This window comes from Carassius gibelio, chromosome B11 (assembly GCF_023724105.1).
Source record: "Carassius gibelio isolate Cgi1373 ecotype wild population from Czech Republic chromosome B11, carGib1.2-hapl.c, whole genome shotgun sequence".
Classification (NCBI taxonomy): Eukaryota; Metazoa; Chordata; class Actinopteri; order Cypriniformes; family Cyprinidae; genus Carassius; species Carassius gibelio.
In genome coordinates, this window is record NC_068406.1 from 19,221,738 (window position 1) to 19,249,657 (window position 27,920).

The 27,920-nt window shown below is 36.7% G+C and overlaps 1 protein-coding gene across 16 annotated transcripts in view; it reads right to left on the reverse strand.

The window, feature by feature from the left end:
* LOC127967998 (membrane-associated guanylate kinase, WW and PDZ domain-containing protein 1) overlaps positions 1-27,920 on the reverse strand; it is a 118,738-nt gene that overhangs the window by 50,853 nt on the left and 39,965 nt on the right. For 14 of the 16 annotated variants that reach the window (XM_052568801.1, XM_052568803.1, XM_052568793.1 and 11 more), the window contains exon 2: positions 16,042-16,158. In XM_052568801.1, the coding sequence (XP_052424761.1) occupies positions 16,042-16,158 (117 nt within the window). Of the gene's footprint in view, positions 1-6,272; positions 6,434-11,524; positions 11,547-16,041; positions 16,159-27,920 lie in introns of those variants that run through there. The other 2 variants (XM_052568806.1, XM_052568805.1) reach the window with 2 other exon arrangements.

The window sequence follows — 27,920 nt, forward strand, 5'->3', positions numbered from 1 at the left end:
CATTTGTACCGGGAACTTTTTTTCCCAGGAACTTTTTTCCCCGAGACCTGTTGCCTTCTGCGATTCCACCGCGGTAAAGTACCGGGAAGATTAGGCAAATAGTCTTGTGATGTAGGTCTGCACGTGTTTCGCAATACAAAGTACGCTGATTTCGGACTTGCATCCTTGGTAGTTCGGTATTTGCGCATTCGACTTTGCGCATTGTCCACGTCGACGTAAATCCCGTTATTCTGCAAACAGCAGTGTATATGATAACATCAGTTAGCTCGCCTTGGCTACTGCAATTTTCCTCTCTGTATATTTACAATAAAACGAAATAGGATGTCAAATACCACTGCCTCCTTTCGTTTTCATTAAAACATAATAATAGCAGCAGAAATGTAATCAGCAAGAAACATGTTTTTAATAGGCGCTGTCTTCAGAAATAAACAACAGATTTGAGTTTTAAACCACTACATTCTCGCCTGAAATACTTTTACAATTAAATTTCATGACACAACAACAGTTATATTTTGAAAATGATCCGAATAAATGGTGGTTGAAATCACAATGCAGCATGAACTCAACCGATCAGCATGTTTAGCGCCCAAGTCCCATCCCCGAAAGTTCCGGAACTTTGAAAAAGTACCACCTCATGAGCAGGAACTTTCTGAGGGGCATTTTTTTACCTGGAACTTTATTTAGTTCCTGGTTCCTGGTTCAACATAAGAAAGCAACTCATGAAGGTTTAGAACAACTTGAGGATGAGTAAATGATGACAGAATTTTCATTTTTGGGTGAACTATCTCTTAAGCACACTTCCATTTTTGAGCTCAGATTATATATTAAAAAAAGACATAATAATAATATCCTACCTGATGTCTGAACCAATTGATATGTTTATTACTATATACCTCCTGTAATTTCAATTCAATCAGATCATTGCATACCGAGATATGCGTCTCCATGTGTTCACACTGTCTGGCGACCATTTTAAAATCTGAATATATATTTAGAAGTCTGAATATATAAATGTAATGTGTGTGTGTGTGTGTGTGTGTGTGTGTCTGTGTATATATAAACATATTGCTCTCACAATAGCATAATAGTAATTCTGAATATACAGAAATAAATCTGAATATCTAGTTATAAGTCTGAATATATAAATGTAATGTGTGTGTACATATATAACATCTTGCTCTCACAAAAGCATAATAATAAATGCTTTCTACAATACTTCTGATTAGCAATAACAATAAACAAATCATTGGGATATTGGTTTATTAAAAAGGTGAACAGCCCTTCGATATATCCTGCTCCAACTTCCTGTATCAAAAGAAAATGTCAACAAAGAAAAGAGCAAACTACAACATATATTTATCTTTCCTGTCCATAGCACAAACGGGTTAGAGGTTACCTATCCAATCAAAATCCTCCCGGTAACAAATCTCTAAGTATGAGCAAAAGAAATAGCTTTAGCAAAACATTGTCAAATGGTATTTGCAGAGGCACAATGCTAACTGACTGATGACGAACACCATAAAATAAACACACACACACCAATTAAAAAGCAGGCAGCTTTGAATCATAAAGCTAGATGTCAGCTTTAGGTTCACATGAGTGTAACAAGGCTTTGAATTCAAAACTCCGGTCTCTGTGCCAACTTAACACTCGGTATGCGTGTATGTGCATACTAATCACTCAATGAGGGGAAAAAAATCACAGTTGCAAAGTAGACAAAAATACCAAGCCTGTATAATTCAGCAGTCTGATGACTCCTCTACATAATAAGTTTCAAAATTAGCCTGCATCCATATTCAAATCCTCAAAGGTCAAGCAAAGGTGTGCAGCACTGTGAAACTAGCACCCTTTCCTTTCCCAATCCAGACAACAAAGAACTTCTTTGTTTTCTTTCATAGTAGGTCAGCTTCACCTCTCCCAGCCACAACACAAGTTACCTGGCATTGTGAAATCGTACATACAACATATTGTCCAGTTATAAAGCGGATCAAGGCGTTTAACGGGAGGTATTGCATTCCTGGAGAGCAATACTGCAGTAACAGGAGAGGCAATCAATCAGACGCAAGGCTTTAAGTGACTCTGAGCCTCACGGCCGTGATTCAGTTAGCGGTGTAGCGTAGGCTGTTGTTAACGCATTTGGAAACGACTCATTATCATCATCACTCTAATAATAGTCAAGACTATTACTAAACCAGCATTCAGATGTTTGCGCATTTCCAAAGTTATAAAGGGCCTGTGGATTTTGCCTTGAAATAAAAGCATGATTGCAATATTTTTTACAACAAAAACTGGGTTAGTTCGAGATGCTAAATCTCCAGCGCTCCTCTCACAGAAGCAATTTCATGCGTTTTCTGATGCCCTCCCAGTTAAATACATAAAAACTAATTGAAAAATGCTCTCGTACACTGGGATGTGTTTGTTCTGAGCTGAAGCTGTTATCTGCATGGCTTGATTAAATTTTTCATGAGCCTGACCCAGTGAGTAATACAGGCTGCTCTCGCTCTCTTTCTCTCTCATTCTTCTCCTACTTCCTTCTTTTTTCGTTCTTGTCATCTTTCCTTTTTCACTGCATGTGCTTCTCTCTATAATCTATAAATGAAAGGCAGTGACATGACTGGAAAAATGATGAAACAAATCAAATGAGTGGCAAAACTTAAAAGGGGTCATATGATGTGATTTCAAGCTTTCCTTCCTCTTTACAAGATGTCCGTGCATATATAAGATCCCTAAAGTTGCAAAGACTAAAGTCTCACACCCACAAATATATTCTTTTAAATAGTTAAGACTTGTCCACGCCCTCCTAAAATGGCTCATTTAAACACGCCCCCACTTGTCTACATCACTGTGTGGGACAATTTGCATAATGCCGCCCAAATGTTTAGAAAGATGGTGTAACTTAGTTTTTTTTTTTCATGGAGACACTGTGTGTTGCGTTGTGAAAGTGAAACTACTTTGTTTGGCCTTCCAAAAGAGGACACAACTAGAAATCTGTGGTTAACAGCACAACACTGTTCCAGAACACTTCAACCAAAATATTTGTGTGTGCGTGTAGCACATTTTATGGAGAACTGTTTCCTGGGAGAGTAGCCTACAATGCCGGCTTAGCACAAATGCTGTTTCTATAAAGTGGGGCAATTCCAACTTTGCAAGGATAGTCTGGCACTTCTGACATACAGTCTGTAAGTATGTTTTCATATTTTAAGAATTTGCCACTTACTATATAAACGCAAGTTTTGAGCAGTGTGGAGTAGTGCTTGTTGTTTGTCCTTTATCAGACCACAAATGCAGACTTGTTTTTTTAACTCTATGCATAAAAAGACAGTATAAGACATTATAATCAGTAATAATATCCCCACTGGATGCAACAAATGCCTCAATTGTATGGGTTTTCTTGGTTTTGTCTCGTCGCACCGGGACATGGCATCACACTATGGTAAGGGGCGTAAAATTTCCATCATACGTTTGAAGTATTCAGGCAATCACAACGCGCTGGATAGCTTTGCTTTTCAGAGTGTTGAGCTTTGTAAAAATCTATGTATTTCAGAAAGGCGGAGCATAGAGGAGCAACAATAATGTACAGTATGTGGAAAATAATGTTTTTGTCTATATAAAAATTTATCCAAGATCATTTGATTATTGTAAGGTTATTCGATAAAAAAAAAAAATTTTTTAACCTTAACCCGCATAAACACATTGCATTATACACAAATACACAATTGTTCTTTTTGTAGTAATGTCATATGACTCCTCACAAGTGCATGACTCCTCACGAGACCATTTCAAGTAAATATCGAATATTAGTGTACTAATAAAAGCTGGTGTTTTAAGCAGTTGCACAAATTGAAAATTTGAAACAGATAAAAAATGTTGATGCTGCTTCTTGAACTCGTACTTGTATATAAAATTTTTTGTCCAATTAAATGAGAATGTATCTCTTCATTTACCACCTACTTCTGATAAGCATTAACAATAAGCAATGCATTGTTCACAGATGTGACGACAAATAAAACTAAAAGATGATGGACTTTTAAAAGAGGGAAGTGCCACAAGTTCCTGTTTCAAAAAAATAATTGATTTAATCGATTCAACTATTCCCATTTTCTAAATGAAGAGAGACTTTTATCTGTGTTCTGAAAGGATCATGTATACAAAATAAACCAGAAAATCAATTCTGAGTAATAAAAAGCACAAGTAGAATTACTAATAATGTGTACTTAATGTGTAAACTATAGCATGTAGCATTTAACTGTGGCTCAGACAGAACTACGAGACCAGTTTTTCCCCACACTGGAATGAAATGCGGCTCCCGATTCACATCGCATGAAGCATTTTTACATGATGGATTTTTGCAAGGCCATTTGATTTGCATTAAGACTGAAACCGCAAGCAGGGCTACAAACACCTAGTAGCTAGAGCTTCTCTGTAAAATGATGAAACAAACACCATCGAATTACACTAAACAAGCAAATAAGTTGATCACCCAAATATCTTTTTTTACTTTTAACCTTTGACAACATCACTGAAGTTATTAAACCATCTGTTGCCTATCTAGACGGTCATGGACTAGAAGAGAGAATATTTGAAGTACAAAAAGTAAGCACCTATACTTTGTCAGAAGCATTAATCAAAAGGCGAAGCACAAATAAATGGCATGTCTAGGCTGGAGGCGACGTCAGTAGAGTTCAAAGGGATATAAGATATTGACAGTCTTGTCACAGCAAAGGCCTTTGAGAGCCTCTACTTACGTTCTGTGACTGACGCCCCAAACTGTTGACAGATCACTACAGATTTATCAAAACACACTGAATGGCACAATAGTTTAACATTTCACATTATACATAAACCAACCGATCATTGTTTAACTAGCACATCTGCACAATCAAATATAACTAAAGCTTTGTTAAATGACTTACCAAAGCAATACGTTAGTGCAAGTAAAATTGCATTACAGCAATTATACCATGGTAAAGGAGTGTTTTTAGGCACAACACGAACCGGAGTGCAAAAAAAACCATAGCTGTAACATAAGGCTTTAAGCTAATGGCAGCATTGGCAATATTATAATGAGGCACCACTGTTCAGTGCATGTCATCTATAAATACAAGCTGGTGTATTTATAAAAAAGATTCAAGTATGTTTGGCCAGTATGTTAGTAAACAATTTTGAGCCAGCATGAATTACACTAGGCAAAACAGAAGGTTGAAGAGAGAGACATGAGAGGATAAACTTGGCATCTCATGTCTGGAACCGGGAGACACTGGGAAAGGGAAAACTCATGATCGGGAAAGGCTCGGGGATGTGCACCCATGTTGATGTTGACAGCCAGCCCTTCCGGCTCAGTGGGAGAGAGAACCATCTGTCCTAGCAAAGGGTTAATCCACAACACAGATCCCCGATTCGAGCATTTTCCACCCCTCAAGTACCCGTTAACAAAATGGAGATGTTTCTACAAGCATATCCCCCAAAAAGACCTCCACTTCAAAACAAAGCATGGTTTCAGAATTCAGAATTCCATCAAATCCAATCTACTGTGCCAAAACGACTGATCAATGCATGCCAAATAATGCTTTGCCGAATATATTGATCAATGCATTGATGAGCTGATTTGATAGACGAAAACCGAGCTCACAAGAGAAATGCCATGCAATACGAACACACACAGCAGGCCTATTCCTGGTTTCAGATTTACATGGCTCAAATCTTCATCAAATAATCTACATAAAACACCAGGCTGTTATATACGAGCCAGAGAATATAGCTATTTAACCTATTAAGACCACTCAGACACAGAAAACCCTTCAAGATGGTCATCTTTTCTGAGCTTACATGAAAGGCTGAGAGAAAAAGAGCATGAGAAAGCCTTTCAGACACAGATATGGCTGGAGACAGCGGCTGCAGCGGAGAGACAGACATAGGACTGGAGTGGATGGGAGGGGGGCTGGGAGAGAGAGACGCCTGCCACACTGCTTAACTCCAAACATAATGGCCTCCAACATGTCAAGTGACCACAGCTTAATTCAACCTCCACTCGCTCAAGCAAACGAGCACGTACGCGCACGCTCCAGCAGCTAACGCGGTGCACCATTTTGCCATCCTCAACGAATCACATCCTCTCACATCCCTCAAGACGGTCACATTCTCAGCTACATTCCCCACGTTCCTGCTGCCAGCTTTCTCTCACTCTTTTTGCATCCCTCATTCCCCACCCCAACTGTGAGACCCCGGAAGCCGAGGAGTCCAGGTGATATTTGGGGGGAAAATGGCAATATTACCTCAGCGGAAAATCTCGCAGCTGATAACTCCAATGCAAGCAATCCACTCAAGATCTTGCACAACTAGATGAAATCCAATGAAAAAGAGTAGAAAATCCCAGAATCCTGTTCTGGTGAGCATCAGATGCTTGAATCTCTGCTAGCTCTGCCCAGTCTGTCGTCCCTCCTCCTCCTCTTCCTCTCGATCTCTTTCTCTGTAAAGCAGTCGTCCAGCCCAGCGTTGAAGCTCAGCCAATGTGAGAGGCTCGCACAGCAAACACCATCTGAGCTAAACGTCTTCAGGCTCACACTCATCCACCTCCGCCCGCCCACCTCTCTCTCTCTCTCCCTCTCTCTCTCTCCGCCACATCCCCCCTCCTTCTTCTCCAACACACACTTGCAGACAGATACACACTCTCTCTCTCTCACTTGCATACGTACATATACAAATATGACGTGACTAAGGCAATCAAATGGTAGGCTCGGATGGGGATTAGAGGTTGAATGAGATAAAAATCAGGCTGGTCAGGCCAACCACGTGCATGCATACAATACTATTGTTTAACTCCAACAGGCCACTGGGGCATACGGCAGGAGCAGGGGAGAGGGCTTCTGTGTGTTACCACATTTTGGCCAGAGTCATTTGCCGCCTTTTTTTTAAGCCTCCATAAAAAGCAGACAAAATACTGACCAATGAGTCTTAAATCTTTAGTCTTATAGCAGTTAAAGAATGTGAAATCAAAACTGACTTTATATTTTTTACATCAGTATTAGTTATGTTAAAAGGTTAGTTCAACCATAAATAAAATTACACATGGCCAGCTCAGTAGTGATGCACATGGATATGCAGCAGAGAGATCAAAACAACAGTCACTAATTAGAAGTACAAAACTAGGATTTGTAAAGAAGAATGTCGGAGGTTTTCTATATAAGCCAAGAGGAGACTTGTTTTCCTTTGCTAAAGTAAGGAAACTTTGCTTCTTTTGAGCCTGAAAACAAACATTGGTTTTCATAAGACTCACCGGCATGTAAAATGCCCCCAAATGCCTTTTCTAATTATGGAATTATGTCCATATGCACAGAGAAACAATCTAAACTATTATCCTAAGAAAACCCAAAAGACAAAGTAAGTCCCATGCTACATAATTTCCTACTAAATATTATCCAATTCAGAAATGTGTTTCATTATGGAAGTTAGAGGGATTTACTTAATTCTATGGAACACAAAATAAGATGGTAAGAATGTTTTAACTATTTGTGTCTGTACATTGAAAATTCCAAGCGTCCCAAACAACACTGGACCTCACTGATGTTTTTTATGGACAAAAAAAGACATTTTTCTTGATATCTGTCGGATGTCATGCTGGGACGTTTTCACAAAATATGAAAAATAGGTTTCATGTAAATCTTTTTGTAAAAATTTGGTTTTCATTAAATTATTATTCTAGAACATCTTGTCTATCATCTTTGAAAACACATTGGCAAAATTCACTTGTTTTTTTCAGCAAGCAGAAAAGACGGTCTTTCTTATATGTTAAGAACGTGCTGTGGAGGTGCTTTCTCCTAACACCACAAAAACAGTTAACCTATATAAATAAACCACATAACCTATATGATAAAGGTGTATCAATGCAAATTTCCCGCCAGTCCTGTGTAACTACGCCACGTAAAGTTCACTTAAACTATCTTGCTCATCTCAGTCTGCTCAGTCTTGTTGATATCAGTGCCCTAAATGATGTTATAAGGGACTTTTTCACATGCAGAGATGAAGGATCGGATGAAGTTACCATAATTTTTGGACTATAAGTCGCATCAGTCCAAAAATACGTCATGATGAGGAAAAAAACATATATAAGTCGCACTGGACTATAAGTCGCATTTATTTAGAACCAAGAACCAAGAAAAACATTACCATCTACAGCCACGAGAGGGCGCCATATGCTGCTCAGTGTAGGCTACAGGAGCACTGACCAGCATAGAGCGCCCTCTCGCGGCTGTAGACGGTAATGTTTTCTCTTGGTTAATTTCTCTTGGTTCATGTCAAATTAATTTTGATAAAAAAGTCGCACCTGACTATAAGTCGCAGGACCAGCCAAACTATGAAAAAAAGTGTGATGACAGTCAGTTAAATGCACAGGTGCGCAAACTGCTGCGCTGTGCTTGCTTTTCTAAATGTAAACTTCTAACTAATCTAAATATTCAAGAGGTGATCAAAAGTTCAGACACTATGCCCATGATAAACAATGGAAAACTGATGCAGTATAGCGCTCTTAACAGAGAGCTCTCGTTAAACCTTGAAGTGAAGTGAAACCCGTCTCACTTTAAACCCGCTTTTCTCAAAATTCCATTCCTGAAAATCATAGCTATCAGCCAACTTCAGATAGCCATAACTTATGGACAAAATAAAAACAGTTTTGGAAAGGGCTTGAACCCTTTCACATGGTATCAAAACCTAAAAAAGGTACAATTTCACCATGTGGTGGGTTTTCCTATTACATTTTTAGCATACCACAGACGAAAGTCTGTCATACAGGTTTGGAAAGACATGAGGGTGAGTAATGACGAGTAATGTTTTTGTTGGGTTTTTAGCAATATGGTTTCATCACCTAAAATCTGCATACTGATTTCCATCTTTCACATTAAAATGTGCAAGTGAACTTGAAATGTTCCATTATAGAAGAAAAAGTAATATGATATTTTATTTCATAACCTTTTAATTTTGTTAATAATGATTTTGTTCTCCAATTAATCTTATCACTTTGGGATTAAAACCCCATATTGTTCTGCATCTTTCAACATTAAGCTTAAAATGTGCGTGTGAACTTGAAATTAAATTAAATCAAAAGAATCTGGTTTTGAATAGCCGTTTGACCACTAATAGCCACTCAACAAAATTACTTCCCTCATCCATCAAACAAGTCCCATAATTCTCAAGCAAATCTTTCAATCTTCCCGTGTTGCCCGCAGAGCTGAATGATTGCAGTGGCAAAACGACAAACACGCATTTCCAGATGAAACCCTGAGGAAATAGGCCAGAGGTAATGACAGAAACACACTGTGTCGTGAAGCCTGTCTATGAGCTTCTATTTTGGGGTGGAGCTCAGCGTGAATCATCTTCTCAGCCCCGTGGAGCTGTGATTTGGATTTAAAGCTCACCTTTTACATAACATCAAATTTCCAACCTCTGTAGAAAACCAGAATCGCTTTGTTGTGTGAAAAATGGAGGTGAAGGCATTAGTATGCATGTAGAGCTGCATCTTTAGAGCTTTTCTGTGATGGGTACATGATTAAAGGAATAGTTCGCTTAAATATGAATGTTCTGTAAGCCTCATGTTTTTCCAACCCCTTTCTTTCTTCAGTGAAACATAGAAGATATTTAGAAAAATGTCTCATTGAAAGTCAGCACCGTTTTAAAGTTGTTTCTTCTAAACGCTCTTCCAAATAACTCTGTTTGTTTTCAACAGAAGAAACTAAGTCATACAGATTTGGATTGACTTGAGGGTGAGTAAATGATAACAGAACATACATTTTTGGGTGAACTATCCCTTTAATTTAGAAATGAACAGTCGGTTTATAATGAGTGCGTTAAGGAAGGAAAGTATGTGCCATTCCATGTGGATAAAGGACAATTGAAAACTAAGCTGAAGATACTTTAGTTTTCCAGGAGTAATTCCAACCTTCAATATTGAAGGACATCTAAAAAATAAAAAAGGCTTGCTGCAGATTCCCAGTCCTGGTCTTTCTTGTTCTGACAAAGCACATGAATGGAGTGGTATCTTAAGAGGCATTCTTCTCCTTTTGTTCCCCAAACCTCTTTTTAAATCCGCTCATCCAAAGTAGTGCCCCCTGGACAGGCCTGATGCTGGTCTCTAGTTAGTCCACTCTCACAGTGATCAACACTTTCTGTGGGTGCGTTTGACTTGCAAATTAATCACAAAATATCTTTGAATTCAGAATGTCAAGTGCTGTGAGTGAATGGGCATTTCAGGCCAAGAACAGCCTGAGAAGACTCGTCTATTCCGAACAAGGTGTTAGCCAAAGAAAACGTTGAATGGGATTCGGATTCTGAACATTTCGTTAAATTTCTCAGTATGCCGCCCACATATGCTTTCTCAGTGATATCAAGCTTGAGCTGACATATCAAAATGGAGCCTGGAAATACAGGACGAACCCAAACAGAGAGGACCAGACCTTGGATGGCAAAAACCACATCCTTGATTAAACCATGTGACACAGCGAAAAAGCACACCATCCAGACGTAGACCGTCAATGCTGAAACTCACCCGAATGTTTGTGCTCCCTGCAGGTATTATCTCTCTTCCAACTACTAATCGTAGCTGACTCGCAATCGAGGCGTTCTTCAGATCAACCGTCTCCAAGCCTGCGGTTAAAGCAAGTTGCTTGTCAGCAGACAGAGTAGCACACAAGCTAAATGCTAATTAGCTAGCTCCCACAGACACGGGTGGTTGTGAAGACTACGTTAACACAATTAGCTAAAAAGAAGATGCAAATTTGCAGCTGCATTTGTTTTCTTGCCTATTCGACCCAAAAACACCTGCTTTTTGTTGAAATAACAAAAGCTACGAGTCACAGAATGAACAGACACATTCTCTCAGATGCAGAGATCTACCTAGCAACAATGTTTGTGATGTCTAACATCATAAGACAACAAATGACTGGGCAGTAACCTGTCAGAGACAGCATATGAGGGATCTGTAGTGTGCACTGTTGTGCGAAGGGCAGTGACAAACTGAATTTCACTGCACTGCTTCAACGCTGGATGCTTTTGTTCAGGTGGTGAGTTGATCATTGCTCATTACATCAAGGGTGATGGCCCTTCAGTGCACCGTACTCCCTCTGCCACATCATCATTCCATCACACACACATATACATGCGTTGACACACACACATACATGCTCGCTGAGGAAAAGTGAGGTCCGTGCCCCAAAAGGACTCTATAGACAATAGCTTGAAAATAAATCATACTGATGAGAAAGTTTCTCAGTCAGGAGCCATCTGTCCCTGTGAACGAGATTTGACTGAAAGGTAAAATTTTCACTCTTTTTTTCTGATTCTATCCCCTGACTCAACCCCACTACAACCCGGACCCCACCCCCACAACAACCCCACCCCCAATCCAACCCTTTAGCCTATATATGAGGCATCCACCACACGCACTAAGCCCCATACATCACCCACAAACCCTCTAATCTGCTGCCCGCATCTCAGGAGATCGAGACTGAAAGCATGCAGAAAAACAAGACGGACTTGCCTCGCCGCGGTGCAGCCTCCGGACGGTAATCCTTTCTTTCTTTCTGGCAAGAAAACGCAGCAGCAACCTGTCTTCAGCTGCAATCCTGCTGTCTGCTACTGAGCAGAAAAACAAATGGAGGGATGGAGGGAGCGAGAGAGCCGAAGAGGGGATGTGGAGGGGGGTGTGGAGATGCAGGAAAGAGGAGGGGAGCAAGAGAGGGCAAGCAGGGGCTGGCTAACCACAGAGGCTTAAATAGACTGATAGATGAAGAGGAGAACAGAGGGAATGAGAAGGAAATGTGAAAACACTGAGGAAGGGAACGCAGTTACAGTGGCATCTGTTATGTTGACTGTGAAAAGGTGGAACGCGAAATGAGAAAAAACAAAAATTGAACAAAGGGCAAAGCCTTTTTAGCATTCCTCGCTATTGCATCACAGCACAACAAATCAGAGAAATCAAAATGTACTCAGAGTCACGAAAGCATTTCATATGTACCTGTTTCTAGGTGTGAGAGCTGAGGTTTGGAAGCAAAATGAGAGAAACGGATTGGGATAAACAGAATTTATTATTCTGACAAACAAGAGATACAGAAGGAGAATGATATGTGTAATGGACATCTGGCTTCATAGCTTACACACTCTCAGACAAAAAGGTACAAAAGCTGTCACCGGGGCGGTACCTTTTCAAAAGATAAACTTTTGTACCTTTTAGGTACTAATATGGACTCTTTTGTGTCTTTTGGAAAGGTTCTGCCCCAGTAACAACTTTTATACCTTTTTTCTGAAAGTGCATCAGGACATTTTACATTAGTTAGTAGCTCATTTTATTTGCATCTGTCTCAACGAAAAACTTTTTTTCTGCTTTTTCAAAGAAAGGTTGCAAGACACATTTGTTCATATTTTATCACAGTTACCAGGAATGAAGAAATTTGGTTGGACAGAAATATTCAATTATATATAATAATAGTAATAATACTAATAATAAAACAATATTTTATAAGAACAATAATAATACTCATAATTTTTAAATAATTTGGCTGAACAGAAATGTTTTATTGTACATTTAAAGTAAATGATAAAATAATAATAATTAAACATTTTAAAGTATTATAAATTATCATTGTTACAAATAATATATGTTACAAATAATAATGTTATATATGTTACAAATAATAATACTGAAATATACATGTCAATAATATTAAAATAATAATTTATGAAGGATTTGGCTGGTCAGAAACTTCCACTGAATAATAATATTTTTATTTTATTATTATTATTATTATTATTATTATTACTACTACTTTTACATATGTTCATCACATATTTAATATTTTCACACATAAAAATGATAAAAATATATAAAACAAACAATTATAATGAAACTAGCACAACTATGTTGTCTGGGAAAAATATTTGATTCCAGAATGTCAAGACTAATTAATCAAAATCAAGTATACCAGAGAACTTTGGGGAAATAAATAAATACATAAGTGTAACCACTTCAACTCAGTTTGAGAGGCACTAGTCATGGAAGACATACATTAATGACAGCTGAATCCTCTGTATCTATAATGAAAGCCTCTGTATCTATAATTGTATTAGTGCCATGCAGTCCTGTCTCAGGGTTACATGCCTTTATTGTCACTCTTCTCCAGCCGGCCATTATACCCCCAACACAAACACACACACACACACTCCCAGCCACTGGCCACCTGGTGAGGCAACTATCTGCTTGGGCCATCATTGCACAAAAGAGACAGCTGCACCCCTTCCAAATTCCTCATGCATAAGAACCAACTGACCCTCACACACATCCCAACAGCCAGCCTCACATTCACAAGCTCTGATCAATCTTGACTCAATGCTGTCATGTTCACCAGCATCACGTCATGTAAAATCAGCAGGTAATTGACAGCAAGATGCTCCATTAAACCTCATTAAACGCACATGCTTTCTTCAAGACATGTTTGCATCTTGCTGGAACCAACCTATCTAAATCGATCTATGAAGACAATAAATTATATTATACAAATATTATATAAATAAATAACATTTCATCAAAACCATCAAAATATACAATGGTTTCCACAAAAATAAGACATGTTTCAGCATATTAGAATGATTTCTGAAGGATCACATGACACTGTATATTTTAAGATCAAATAGTTTTTATCTGTATTTTTATCAAATAAATGCAGTCTTAGTGAAAATGAAAGTGGTTGACCAGATCCAAAGCCAAATTCCCATTTTCTACCTATCATGTGATCTAGATCATCTCCAGTCACTCCTATCATCTTGTTTATCAAGTTACGACAGATACATTTTGACCCCTGATCAGCATGAACTGGTGTTATATGAATACTCGCAAACGCTGAACTGCTTTAGAAGTTGATTCTGGAGCATCTGGACACATCCCCCCGCTCTAGTTTCACATAGATGACCTCCTTCACATGTCTCATCTGTCCTCAATGCCAACGATCTAAATATCATGTCTTTAAAGGTGAAGCATACAATTTCAGTAACAATAACGGTTCATAAACGAAACCCAAACGCTCTCTCTGTCTCCCATTGTTCAATCAAACCAATTCAGTTTGATGCTAATCGTGGCAGAAATGGCTCACTTCATAATTAAGCCAATGATTTTAGTTTTTCAGGGTACACACACATATGGATGGCTTTGATTTCTGGGAGGCTACTGCTATGTTTTTGTTATCCATGAAACAGTGATGAAGTAGAGAAAAGAGATGGAGCCCACTACTATCTGTCTTTCCTTCCCATCTGTCCCTCCAGCTGTGTCATGTCTGTCAATCATTCTCAAACACACACACACACACTGCCACTCACTTTCTGTCATATCAGTGTGTTTCGTTTGAGACGGTCTATAGCTCTATTAACCAGAAGATGATGCAAAACTCACCATCCAAACAGTTTAAAGCTGAGTGGGGGTTTTCCTTTCAACTAGACAGCATTGGAAGTGCTGCTACAAATATTATGACTTATCAAAACTATTTTATGCACAAAGCAGAATGTCAGCAAAGCTGTAGAAAAAAGAAAAAAAAAACCCAGAGAGCTGCCTTGCTGTTTCTTGCCTAATGGAAAGCTGGAGTTCTCTTTTGTCAAACTCTTTATACTAAAATAAAATAAAAAAAGTATCAAGTAAAATAAAAAAAAGTGTATAATTACAATCAATATTTCTCTCACTTTGTCTGTGATGATTTTGCTAAGATTATTAACATTAATAAGGTACAATGAACTAACAATGAACATACTATAACTTATTCTATTTTAATTGATTTTAAAATGTAATTTAAAAAGTAATAAATGGCAAAACTGAATTTTCACCCAATACTATAGTCTTCACACGAGCGAATCTTCATAAATTTTCAGATTTGTTGTTCAAGAAGCATTTATTTCATACTGAAAACTATTTTTTCTTTCTACAGGATTATTTAATGAATAGAAAGTTCAAATGAAGAGCATTAATTTAAAATATAAATCTTTTGTAAAATGATAAATGTCTTTACTGGTCACTCTCGATAAGTAAAATGTATCCTTGCTGAGAAAAAGCAATGGTACTTAAATGGTAGTGTATGGAAAGATTAAAATAAAATAAGATTTAAAATAATTTCTGTAAAATATTGTTCATGGTTATTTAATGTTAACTACTGCATGACCTATTGTCAATGTATACTATAGCGACAAAAAATATAAAGTTTTTTCCTTGCAGTGCATTTAATGTAAAAAATATTTCTAGGATAAGTTACGACAGCTTAAAATGTAACAAAAAATTTATGTTAATATATGTGTTTTTTCTGAAAAATAATTACGTGTTCATGCCAGACTTAACATATAAGTTTAGTTAACGTTTGTCTAATTTAGTTAAGTTGGCTATTTAAGTTGTTATTACTAATTACAGAAACATTTTTTTCTACAGTGTTTCCTTTCAATACCTTCTGGGATTAATCATTGATAATACCAAAAGAACAATGTTGCTTCCTACTTTTTAGAACAGCTTTGATGATGTCTATGATGCAGGTAGGCAGCTTACTAGGTTTTGCAGCAGAGCTTTAGCGTCAAATTATTTAAATGTAACTGGTAGCATGTGCACATATGAAAAGGTCTATTTTCTATACACACACAGTTACAGCGTTACCTCTTTAAAATACATGAAAATATCTGCCTGTTTCTATAGACGGTTATACACAAGGGAAAATCTCTGGACTTCAAGAAACATCGGTCTTATAGAATCGAAGCACGTCCACTCAACTGCACATATGTCCAATACTCTCTTCCTCTACAAGGATAAAAAAAAACACAGACTATTTCATCACACCTCTCCAAGAACACGGCTGCCACCTCCTCAATCAAAAGGAGGATTTCTTTAAATATTGACGTGTCCTCCCTTCCACTGCCTCAGAACAAACAGTCCAGCCTTCACTTTGAGGCTCACACAGCTTCTGCACATTAACTTAGCAAAAGAATGAAGTAGGGCAACATACAGCAGTGTACAGTATAGAGAATAAGTGTACTCACAAGGCACAGCGTGGCGGTAGAGGTTGTCACGTATGGTTTGCTGAAGCTCGTAGTCAGCAGAGGATTTTGGAAACCTTTGGCTCAGGTAGTGTTTTAGGTCTTTATTGAGTTTATTTCCTGCAAAACAAAAGGAACATGTTATTGATTCTCAATCATGTACAGACTCGGCAGATATCTGTAGCTGCGTAGTCTGTTTCTGACTCAGTGTTTATATCACAAATGGATAAAACTTCCTGTGCGTGGCTAAAATAATTATAGCAGGTACATATTTGTGATATGAAGAGGATTTGGGAAGTTCCTACTCTCTTAAAAATAAAGCTACAAAAGTTCTCACTTGGGCGGTACCTTTTCAAAAGTTACACGTTATAACTTTTAGGTACTAATATGTAGACTTTAGTCAATGATATGTACATTTGGAAACTTTAGGTACAAAGATGTTTCTTTTGAAAAGGTCCCATTCCAGTGATGGCTTTTACAGCTTTTGTGAGAGTGTATAGCATGGCGCTGAGAATACTGTATTTAATGCAATGTATTCAAGAAAAACTAACTTGCATACTTGTCAGTGGTCTCAATTGGTAGCAGTTAATCAAATTTTAGAGAGCAAATGGAAGAGGTGGATATCTTCTAGATGTAGGAGATGCTAATGAGTGCACAGTACTGTTCAAAAGTTTGGGGTTATAACACTTTTTGAAATAAATGAATACTTTTATTCAGCAAGAATGCCTTAAAAACATTTCAAAATTCAAATAAATGGAATTTTCTAGTCATTAAAGAATTAAAAAAAAAATAGTACATTTCGACAAAAATATTCAGCAGTTTTTAACATTAATAATAAGGCATTTTTCTTGAGCATGTTTCATCAGCATATTAAAATTATTTCTGAAAGATCATGTGAAATAGAAGAAATTGAAGAGTAATGATGCTGTAAATTCAGCTTCGACATCACAGAAAATAATTACATTTTAAATAAACAATAAAATATAAAACAGTTCTTTTAAACTGTTAGAATATTTCACAACATCCTTGGTGAGCATTAGAGACTTCTTTCAAAAACATTTTAAAAAACACCTATTCTTAGAATGGTTTACAATTATGTTCCAGGATGTTTGGATCAAGTAAATCTAGTACCTATGTTTCTCAAACCGTAATCAATGACAAATGAAACGCATTCGTAAACATTAATTGTGGCGCAAGGGTGTGAAACATTAACACATAGTAGCACACCTCCATTCACACTCATGGGGATACCTGGCTGCCACCTCGACCCAGTGCAAGCAATAGAGTGGGCCATGTGAAACATTTCCCACCCTCAGCTCCACCATCTGTTAAGAAGACACAGATCGCTTACCCAGCACCATTTCAAAGAGATGCCAATAGCCAAAAGCTGTTTATGTGTTAATGTGGGTCCGCTGGGTGCCTGCAACAATGCCAGATCAGTCGTCTCAACATTTCTCACATGTACAAGTGACTCCAGGGACTTCCCTTTACCGGATTAATGGGAATATTGCATTTCTGGAGAATTCTTTGAATGGACAGTCTCATTAAGGCCTAATGATGTCATCAGTTTCTCTCTCGCTCGCGCTGTAGTCTGTCATTGATCAAATGAAACTGCATTTTAAAACTTTATGAACATACATAATTGGTTGCCTTGGCGATACTCGGTGCTGCAAGTCTCAAATGCCACCCTCTGCCCTTGAACATTTTCTAAGAAAGACATAAACCAGCACAGACTGTGAGTTAATAATCTACTGTAAAGTTTATGCCGATCTGGGCTCCTTGAGGATGCATAGTAGATGCAAAAACGTATGTTCATAATTTTGTGTACTAAAAGAATAGCAATTTTTCTCAATCATTTCTAAATCTAATGCTTGATCCAAGTTTAGAAACATCATCTTGTCATTAATCCACTGGGATATCTAATGCCGTTTCTCCAGTGTTTTGTATAGAATCAGGTTTATCTTTGTAAACTTAAGGAATAAATTAATTTTAATTAACCATCAAATGAGATCAAAACAGTTTAACAACTCAAAAGTCAGCATAACAGGATGTAAACAGCCTATTCAAATGGAAAAACTCAACAAACACTTGCTTTTATAACTGAGCACTTACAGCAATTTTCCCTGAAACAGATAATCATTTTGCAGAAACGATACAAACTATTTTCATTTTTGCTTGGAGAATGAGTTTTAGGCTCTACAGAGAATCTGAATCTCTTTGTCCTCTTCTATAAAATTAATTCAGTACTCCCTCATTTACTCTCATCATAATGTATTCAAACAAATAATAATAACCACAAAAAAATGGTTATGGATTTAATATCGCGGTCTACAAATCCAGAGCCTTTATGAATCTTTAAAATCAGCACGAAATGGAAATTCACCAGATCAATTCCATAAATGCATGCTATTGATTACATTGTGAATGATCTATACATGCATACTTTTCATTTTTGAATTTTGAAAATTACACACGGATAACATTGTGGTCTATGAATCCAGAACGTTTACAGTTGTTTAGTAAAATGCAAGGTTTTTCATGTAATATAAACAGATTCAAAACGCAGCAGATATTGTTGCACACATTGCATTGAGGAAAGACGTACATTTAACGCACAGTTTGTGTTACTGCCACCATGTTGAGCAGGCTGTACAATTAGCTGATGAACAAGTAACAGCTCTGCCAGGCAATGTTCAAGCTAGAAGGTCAGAAAAGAGCTTTTCTTTTCTAACTGAACCTCTGGAGGATTGTTTCTTAATCTAGCCACATCCAAGTCTAAAAATACACTTTGATGCGAAACCCATTAGACTGTTTTTTTCAGAACTAAAATGGGAATAATGTGCGAGTGTGAAATTCCTGTTGAGTTGGTGTGTGCAGTCTGGCGTTGATGTTAACGTCGTGGCATACCGCTGTGAATTAATCCCTGCAACAGGTTGTGAGTCATTACTCAAACCTACAGCAGCCAGACTATACACCCACCCCCATCCATCATCCCAAACTCACTTTATTCCAATTAGCTGCTTACTAGTCGGACTCAACTTCAACAATGGTAAAAAATATAAAAAAATAATAATAATTATATATACACATATATATACATATATATATATATATATATATATATATATATATATATATATATATATATATATATATATATATATATATATATATATATATATATATATATATAATTAAAATTACTTTATTGTAATTTTATTATAACTTTTATATTTTTATAACATTTTATTATAACAAAAAGAAAAAAAAACTAAAACTAATTTTTTTCTGGAACTGCATGTTCAGAATCATAAATGCATATGCATTTTCTTTCACTGATATTATTCGAGATCAAATAAGCAGTCGATTTGTCAGTTTGGCTTGATGAGAATGTTAGTGATCAGCAGAGTGTTCCAAAGAGCAAAGAGCCTTGAATTACTGTGCATTATTTGTTCTGATGAAATAAAAATAAGAAAAGTAAAAAAAACAAAAAACATTTAGTGTACTAAAATGTTCAGGGTGTCATTTTACACAGATTATGCACTTTTTACATGCAGCGAGTAGATTAGCCAAGATATAATATTATTATGTGTGTTGCAAGTGATATGGAAATGGATTTAGTGCAGAGTAAAGAATGGCTCTAAAAGCACCTTTTCGAGAAACAAGTGTTTTGAAAAGAAAATATGATTACAAGATATTTTTCAAACAGGGGGCGCAGCATATCTTAAAACCAATAATAACTATATTATTCAAATCACAGCACAACCACAAAATCAAAATAAAAAATATACAAAACTCAGCAAAATGACTCCAGAACACAAAGGATTTAGGTGAAACAGCTGTATGTTATCTGTTGTGAGGACGGCATTCTTCTTCATTTTGCTGACTGATTTATGCAGACCCTCTAGACAGAAATTACAACGGCCCAATGGTGCACATCTTATCTTACATAGCTGACTGCTTTCTTTTTGCTTAGTGTCCATAATCCTGTGTGAAGATGAACAAGAGCTAGCACTGAGTCTTCATTGGTATTTTACTCTTCCACTGGTAGTGCAGAGAGAAGAATAAGTCACTCTTCGAGTCTGTGTATATTAATGCATGCAGGTCTGCGTATAGGGGGACACCATTTGGTGTCCGAACCCCAAATCCCTCCTAAAATAGATAATTAGAAAACAAATTGTTACTGAATCAACTGCACCTGGCAGAGATACCGATAAGCTCCCAACTGCGAGCGCCCACTAAACAAAACAGCCAAAGCATGCTGGATTGATTCCAGCATGTGTGTATCTGCATTTACACAAGTGTGTAAGACAACGGTCTCAGTAGCCAATTACCTGCTGGAACTCAATGCCCATCAGAATAAACTAAAGCACAGTGTGTTTAGAAGAGATTACTGGATCAGATGAAGCATCCGGCATTCAGAACGGCGAGTGTGTACATGTGTGTGTGAATACAGGACCTGGTACCACTCAGAAACATCACTGCCAGCTGACGCCAGCCCAGAGTTATTAAATCCAGAAACTGAACGGAGGCTTGTTTTACTCGCTTGGCTTTGGCGAAGGAAAATGAAAGAACTGTCAGATTTGCACATATTCTTTGGAGTCAAGCTACTTCTGGACATTTTTGATTGCCTGAGCATGAAAGCAGGAAATATAACTTTGTTCAGAAAGGCTTTTGGAAAAGAACTGGAGCCTGATATATGAGTAAAGAAAGCATCTGACACACACAGTCTAACCGGTAGCGTGCAGAAGTTTTCTGAAATGAGGAAAGGCATCTGGTCCAGTGTAAATTCCCGATCCATTGCCATCTGAACAGATTTCAGGTTAAAAGTGTATGGAGAGCTACTGAATTATGATTTACATTGAATCATTTAGCAGACACTTTAAAAAAAAAAAGGACAATAGAAGCAATTAAACAAAAGAGCAATGATACTTAAGTGGTAGGACAAGTTCCAGTTAATCTAACACAGTACACAAAGTCATACAAGGGGGGAAGATAGATATGAGACATTATCAGAACAAAAAACAACTTTGTACGTTTATATTAACATTTTGTTGTGTCTTTTAAGTAATGAAATACTGACACAAGATAGATAGATCGATAGATAGACAGATAGACAGATAGATAGATAGATAGATAGATAGATAGATAGATAGATAGATAGATAAATAGATAGATAGATAGACAGATAGATAGATAGATAGATAGATTCATGTGTCCAGTGTGTGTGAAGAACAGGTATGAAGTCTGTAAACAGGCATCTGTTTGATATTCTGCTCTCGTTTCTTGCTCAGCTCTACACTGCCCTCTCTGTTTCCCGCCATTACGCCTGGCCTGTATCACACTGAGTCTTGTCGCCATGGCAACGCTGGTCAGAGCAGCACTCATCCAGCTTTGATGTTTAAGTGTGCCGCCCCCTACTGGTTGTTAATGGTAACAAGCACAAACATTTACCTGCAGTTACTGTTTGCCTGTTTAAACAGCAAATTGTGCACTCTATGAATCATTTCAGAATTGTGAAAATATAAATGGATAAAATGATGCCACCACATCACCCAAGAGTGTGTGAATACTGTAGTCAACACAGTTGACGTACATTAAACTTTTTGGGGGGCTAATAAATTTAGGCACTGTTGCATTTACTGGACAAAATAACCCCGAATAAACCGATAAAAACTAACACACATTGTAATAACATGAAAAATATTTTTTTTAATTATTAATCCAAAAGTGAGATTAATATTTAGTGTGATTATATATTACTATTATATAATTAAAACGTAATGGCAAATTAGGTATTTTTTATATTAATTAAATTACTTAATGTTCAAACATAATAATAATAATAATAAAAAAATAGAACCATTTAATGTGTTAATGTAGCAGTAATATGTAATATAAGTGCAGTCACAGTGCCATGTTAACTCTTCATTTATGAGGAGGAAAATACTGCTTTGTTGGCTGAAATTTATGACAATCGGAGCCTATCGGCGTTCATCCTGAGGATTTGAAATGACCATACAAGATAAAAAAAGACAGAGACACTTTACAGCCGCATCTCTCTCCAGTAGCAAGTGAAATTGTTTACCACATTCCAGATTGCTTTTATCGATTCCCAGCACTCTGGGCAGAAAATATGCCTCCAATGATTCATCTCAGACATGCAGTGTTGATCAGATAGAGCTGTCGTTTATATTAGTCCTCTCTGACTGCAGACATCGTATCAGACAGGCTTTTCAGCCTCGCTGGCCTCTGTGTTTGTGTCTGACTGTTGGGGTTATCTGAGTGTTTTATGGTTGAGAGTGTCGATGTGAACGCATTCACGCATATACATACACACACATATATATGTATACATGCATACATATATATCCCTTCTCTTACTCAATCTACTCAAGCATCAGACAACCAAATTAAACTTTCACGCCACCAAACAAATCAGACCCTTCTGATAGGATTAACTGAGAAGCATTAAGACTCTGAACACCCGGTGCGAAGTAACACAATTAATTAGCACAGCCTATTAACACTGCTAGCTTGCATTCTATGCTAGATAGAAACGCCTGTTAAAGCAGCTTAGCATCATTGTTTGTCTGCCTACAAATGTTTCCTCACTAGGCCAAACCTTACATGTGTGTTAAGAGCTGCTTCAGGAGTCTGGCCCTTTCAGGACAATACAAAAGGAGATTTATAAGACAGCCAGTATAAGCAGGTGGAAATAGATTGACCTGGGATGCATTTATCATCTACAGGGTCTTCGAATGTGCCCATCTGGGATCTTCATTAACCCTGTAAGGCACACTGTTGTAATATTACAACATCAGTTTTAGCTTGACTAAAATAAAGCTGCTCTTGTTTTATTTTTTTCTCTCTCTCTCTAAAACCGCATTTAAATTAACATTTATGCATTTGGCAGACGCTTTTATCCAAAGTGACTTACAGTGCATTCAGGCGGTACATTTTTTTTTATCAGTATTTATTTACACAACTAATGGGTCCTATTGTTCAGCCTTGCAATGCTATTAGATGCTAGATTTGAACAAATAGGCCTATTTACCTGGCCATAAACTCACACAACCTGCAAACTTCCCTCGAAGCACAACGTCTTGTTTTACTGGACTGGATAGATCTATAAAATATTTTTTTTCTCTGATTATTAATGTGAAGATCACAGTGTTTGTGCAGCAATATTTAAACTATCTCCATCGTATCACTTATAAAATGTACTTAACTGGTCCTTTGCTTGTTTGCCAAAATATCTGCTTGCTATGAGGGCAAGGTGATAATGTCCTGAAATGTGGGGGGTATAAGTGCTATTGGCATGAGAAGTAAAGGCCACAATATGCTTTCAGACAGTATTGTGTGAATTCTGTGGATGGATAAATACTTTAAAACATGTAAGTATGTTTTGGATAAATAGTGATATTTTTAGCCTGGAAAATAATCATTGTTTTTATATATATAATATATATATAGCTGTCTACAGTGGAAACAGTGACTTTGAGATGGTCTGTGACACAAGAGAACAATATTTTAAAGTCAAATCATGAAGAATATTTTAAAGCTTTCATTTAATTCATCAGGCTTTGTAAATTAGGGCTGCTCCGATCACGATCGCCGACCATTAATGCGCATCTCGTCAGTAAAGCCAGTTCTCTTATCATTGGTAAATTCCCTCAGGTGCGTGATTTCACATAGAGCAGCTGTTACTACACAGAGCCGTTGTTAACTGAGAAGATGCGCAAATAAATGCTGAAAATGAACGTGGACCCTACTGTAAATATAATCAGAATAAATATTTAATACATTTTATTTTAATAAAAATATGGGAAAATAAAAACACCTAACTCTGACCAGAGTTCACACCACGCAAAGTTGCAGCAAACGCTCACACAAATTGAAAAAAAAAAGCAATTTTATATATTTATGGGTCAAAGACAGAAAGGGGTTTTCAAGAAGTGTAACAATAGTTTAAAAATCTTTCTAAATAAACATTTATATTAAAACTTACATTTTATATTTTGAATCATTTTTTTCTGTTTACATTTCAATTTAAGTTCAAGGTTTTGTTTAAATAGGTTTTGCTCTAATTTTGTATAACATTTTTTTGTAAATTGTTTTTTATTGGTATTATTTACATAATTTTTGTATTTTCAAAGCGTTGTTGCTTTTTTTAAGAAATTAAATGTATTTATTTGTTACATTTTTTTTTTTTTTATTAAATCTACTTGTTGCTCCAGGTTAATACATTGTGTCAGAAATGGACAAAAATAAATAAAAACTATCCATCCTTTTCCTTGTTGAACATTTAAATGAGCACATGGTCCTAAATATCTCACACACACCTACATAGCACTTTTAAACCCTTTAGGGAACTGAAAATCTAAATCATACACATTTTACACCTTCTCTACCCAAAGCCTTTCTCCAGCCCAACCATGACGCAAAGGACTACTGGACAGAAACAAAAGGCTCCATTCCTAATAAAACACTGAGTTGAGCTTGCAGTGTTGAAGGCCATATCCTCACCCTCCTTCCTTCCTCTGAACATCCGCCTTGCTTTTGTTCCATGGCATCTTTCTTTCTCCTCACTTGAATTGTTCCCTCAATCCATTACTGTGTCCTTCTCTTCCTTTTTTAATCATCTTGGTGCATGTGTCACTTTCTTTTAACCTCCGTCACACTATGTCTCTCTCGCTTCGCTGCATTTTCGATCTTGCCCCACCACTGGGTTTGATTAAAGCCTCTGTGATATAACCCACTCACACCCCACACAGGGACAGTCCCCCCGCCATGTACATGGCAGCAGGGTGCGCTCAAAAGTCAATATGGCCCCCCTCCACCCAACCCCACTTGAGGAGTGTGGCACCACACCAGCCATGCTAACAGGAACCCTACCAACCTGTCTCGCTCTCACTGACCACAATGATTTTTCATTATGCTGATGCAACAAAATAATGAAATAAAGCATGTGCCGTCCTCATAGAGCCTCAAGGAGAACGGCTCTGTGATTAAGCAGATAGCAACCAGCTGAGCCAAGACCACCAACACCATCTTTAATCTTTCCAAGCCCGTCACTAGGGGGCGTGTGTGAATATGGTCCAAATCTATTTGCTAACATGGCTAGTTAATGTATTATCTTATGGAAATAATAAACTACAATGCTCAATTTTAATTCAGTTAAAGCATTTACCTAATTTGAAATTCAATTTATTCCATTCTGCTATAATGAGTTAGATACAAAGATGTACTTGTTCAACACAAAGAGGCCTTTAAATAAAAAAATAAGGTTAAATAAAAAATAAAAATTAAACCATGAAATAGAATAATGAAGTAAATGAAAATAATGAAATATAAATTCATTTTTATGTAAAATAAAATAAAAAAACAAACAAAAAAAAAGAAATAGAAATAATAAAAAAAAATACAAATCTAATGTAAAAATAACACCACATTCTAAAATAAAATTAAGTACTGCATTTAGTTGTTTAAAACTACATTCACTACACTTACTACATGTAAATAAAATACATTTAAATAAAATAGAATAAAATAAAACTCACAACTAATTCAGAATGGCTGTAAACAGCGAAGTATGTTTAATGTATAATAATGCATCACCAAACATTTTATCCATCTATTGTGTTGATTACACCAAGGATCCCAGAAAGAGCTGCTTGTAATGCTCTATTGAAAGAAAAATTATAAAGTATAACATATATAATATAATATATAAACATTTGCATACGATATTTGCTAGTCTAGTGTGTCGAGTCATTGTCAAGGCAATGACAAAAAATGTATTTCAGATTATCTTTTCATCTCATTTCATCTATAGCTTTTTTCTATGTAATGTGAAAGAAATTAACGACCACAACAGCATAGTTCATCAGTAAATTACAGAGAAATTTCTTCATAAAGGGTAATTTATTAAGAAAGTCCAGATGGGACGTTTCAGGATGCATACAGAGCAATAAGAATGAACTGGAGAAACTCACTCCTTCACTGTTGTCACTCCCTACGGCTCTACCTAACTCTGCCTCTATTGTGGGATTTTACTCCCACAACCCCTTTGTTATCCACCTCCAGACTTTTCCGGTCATTCTCTTATCCTCAGGCTGGCGTTGACCCATGAGCCGATGGCCATGACCTGGTTTCTGCAGCGGTGATGCTGAGTCACGAGCCAGCAGGATGTTACATGCGACAGAGACAGGCAAGGTGATGTTATCCACATCAGGGCCTCCCTCCACACGCCACATCTGCCTCGGTCTATATTTAGTAACGCTAATGCATGCACACAACTGCCCCACTCTTCTACATTTAACTACACTCAGTGTGAGAGAGAGAGAGAGAGAGAGAGAGAGAGAGAGAGAGAGATTGCATACATAACACATACATCATAAACACAAGCTTAGGCACCTTCCCAAACAAGTCTTTGACACTCTAATCTAACAGTGGCCCAAATCCACTCCTCTAGAGCAAAGCATACTGTAGGACATTACACAACATACTAGAGCATACGTTACATTCATACACCATCACAGCTGGGTTCGTGTTGTGTTGTAAATGAAATATATGACTTATAAACAAATCCTTACAAATCAAATCCTAGATCAGTCAAAAATCTAGCCCTAAGCCTCTCTCAAACTATGGTACATGAATGTGTAATGAAAGTGTGTCTGAACTCTGAATATGGCAGATCTTATTTTATTTGCATACTATAGGGTGTCATACATAAATAAAGTTGTAAACAATATATTATAAAAAGAGGGTCAACAATAAAGATTATAAAAACTCTAATTTAGAATACTATCAAGATTTTATCTTTGATATGGTTTCATATGGTATGAAAAATCATTTGCAAAAACAAAGTTCAAATATAAAGACATTAATAAAATAATAATAATAACATTTCATACAAAAAAGACACGTTATAACAATAATATTTTTTCCCCCTTACACTTAATTTTCTTTTTACAAGGCATGTTAAATAAATACACCAACATTCAAAAGTCTATTTCGCTTAAAAAAAATAATTTTGTATTTAAATTGATCATGGAGTAATGGCAGATGAAAATTCAGCTTGAAAAAAAAATGTAAATGTTACAAATATATTAAAATAGAAAACAGTTATTGTCAACTGTAGTATTGCAGTTTTATTATATTTTGATCAAATAAATGTAGCCACGTTGAGTATAAGATACGTCTTTGAAAAGCATTTAAAATCTTACTGACCTCAAACGTCTGAACTGTAATACTTTTTTATATATATATATATATATATATAAAACTAATGAATATGATGTTTTTAGTGGGTCACAAAGCATTACAATGTGAACTAACCTTGCCTTGTCATAAAAGCATCAGGATACCTGATATTTTAAGAGACGTAAGTCATATCATTGAATGTGTGTACCAATTTTAGTATGTCTTGCATTTTAATGTATTTTTTATAAATTAAAAGATAAGGCATAAAAATAGCATCACATCATAGTCCCATAAAAACAATTTTAAAGGTTATTCTAGGAAAAAAAGAAAGTTTTGGTTAGAATACAAAAACATTCAAAACATACCCTTTGAGTAGCCAAGGGAATGTGAAGTAAATGCAATTTTAATGCCTAGCCTTTCCAATTATTTTTTTTTTTTTATTTTTCATGCTTAAAATATCAAGTGGCCATATGTGCAGAGTCTGTTAATGGCGTACACCCCGAGGGGCTTTGCAATCTGTCAAGCCAACCAACCTGCACTGATACAAACAAAGGCACAATGCATGATGGCGCTGATCACCTGCGTCACATCACAGAGACACTCAGCATTTCAAGCTTATGGTCTTTCACATACAACATCATTACAATGCATATTTGGGGAAGTTTATGCAAACA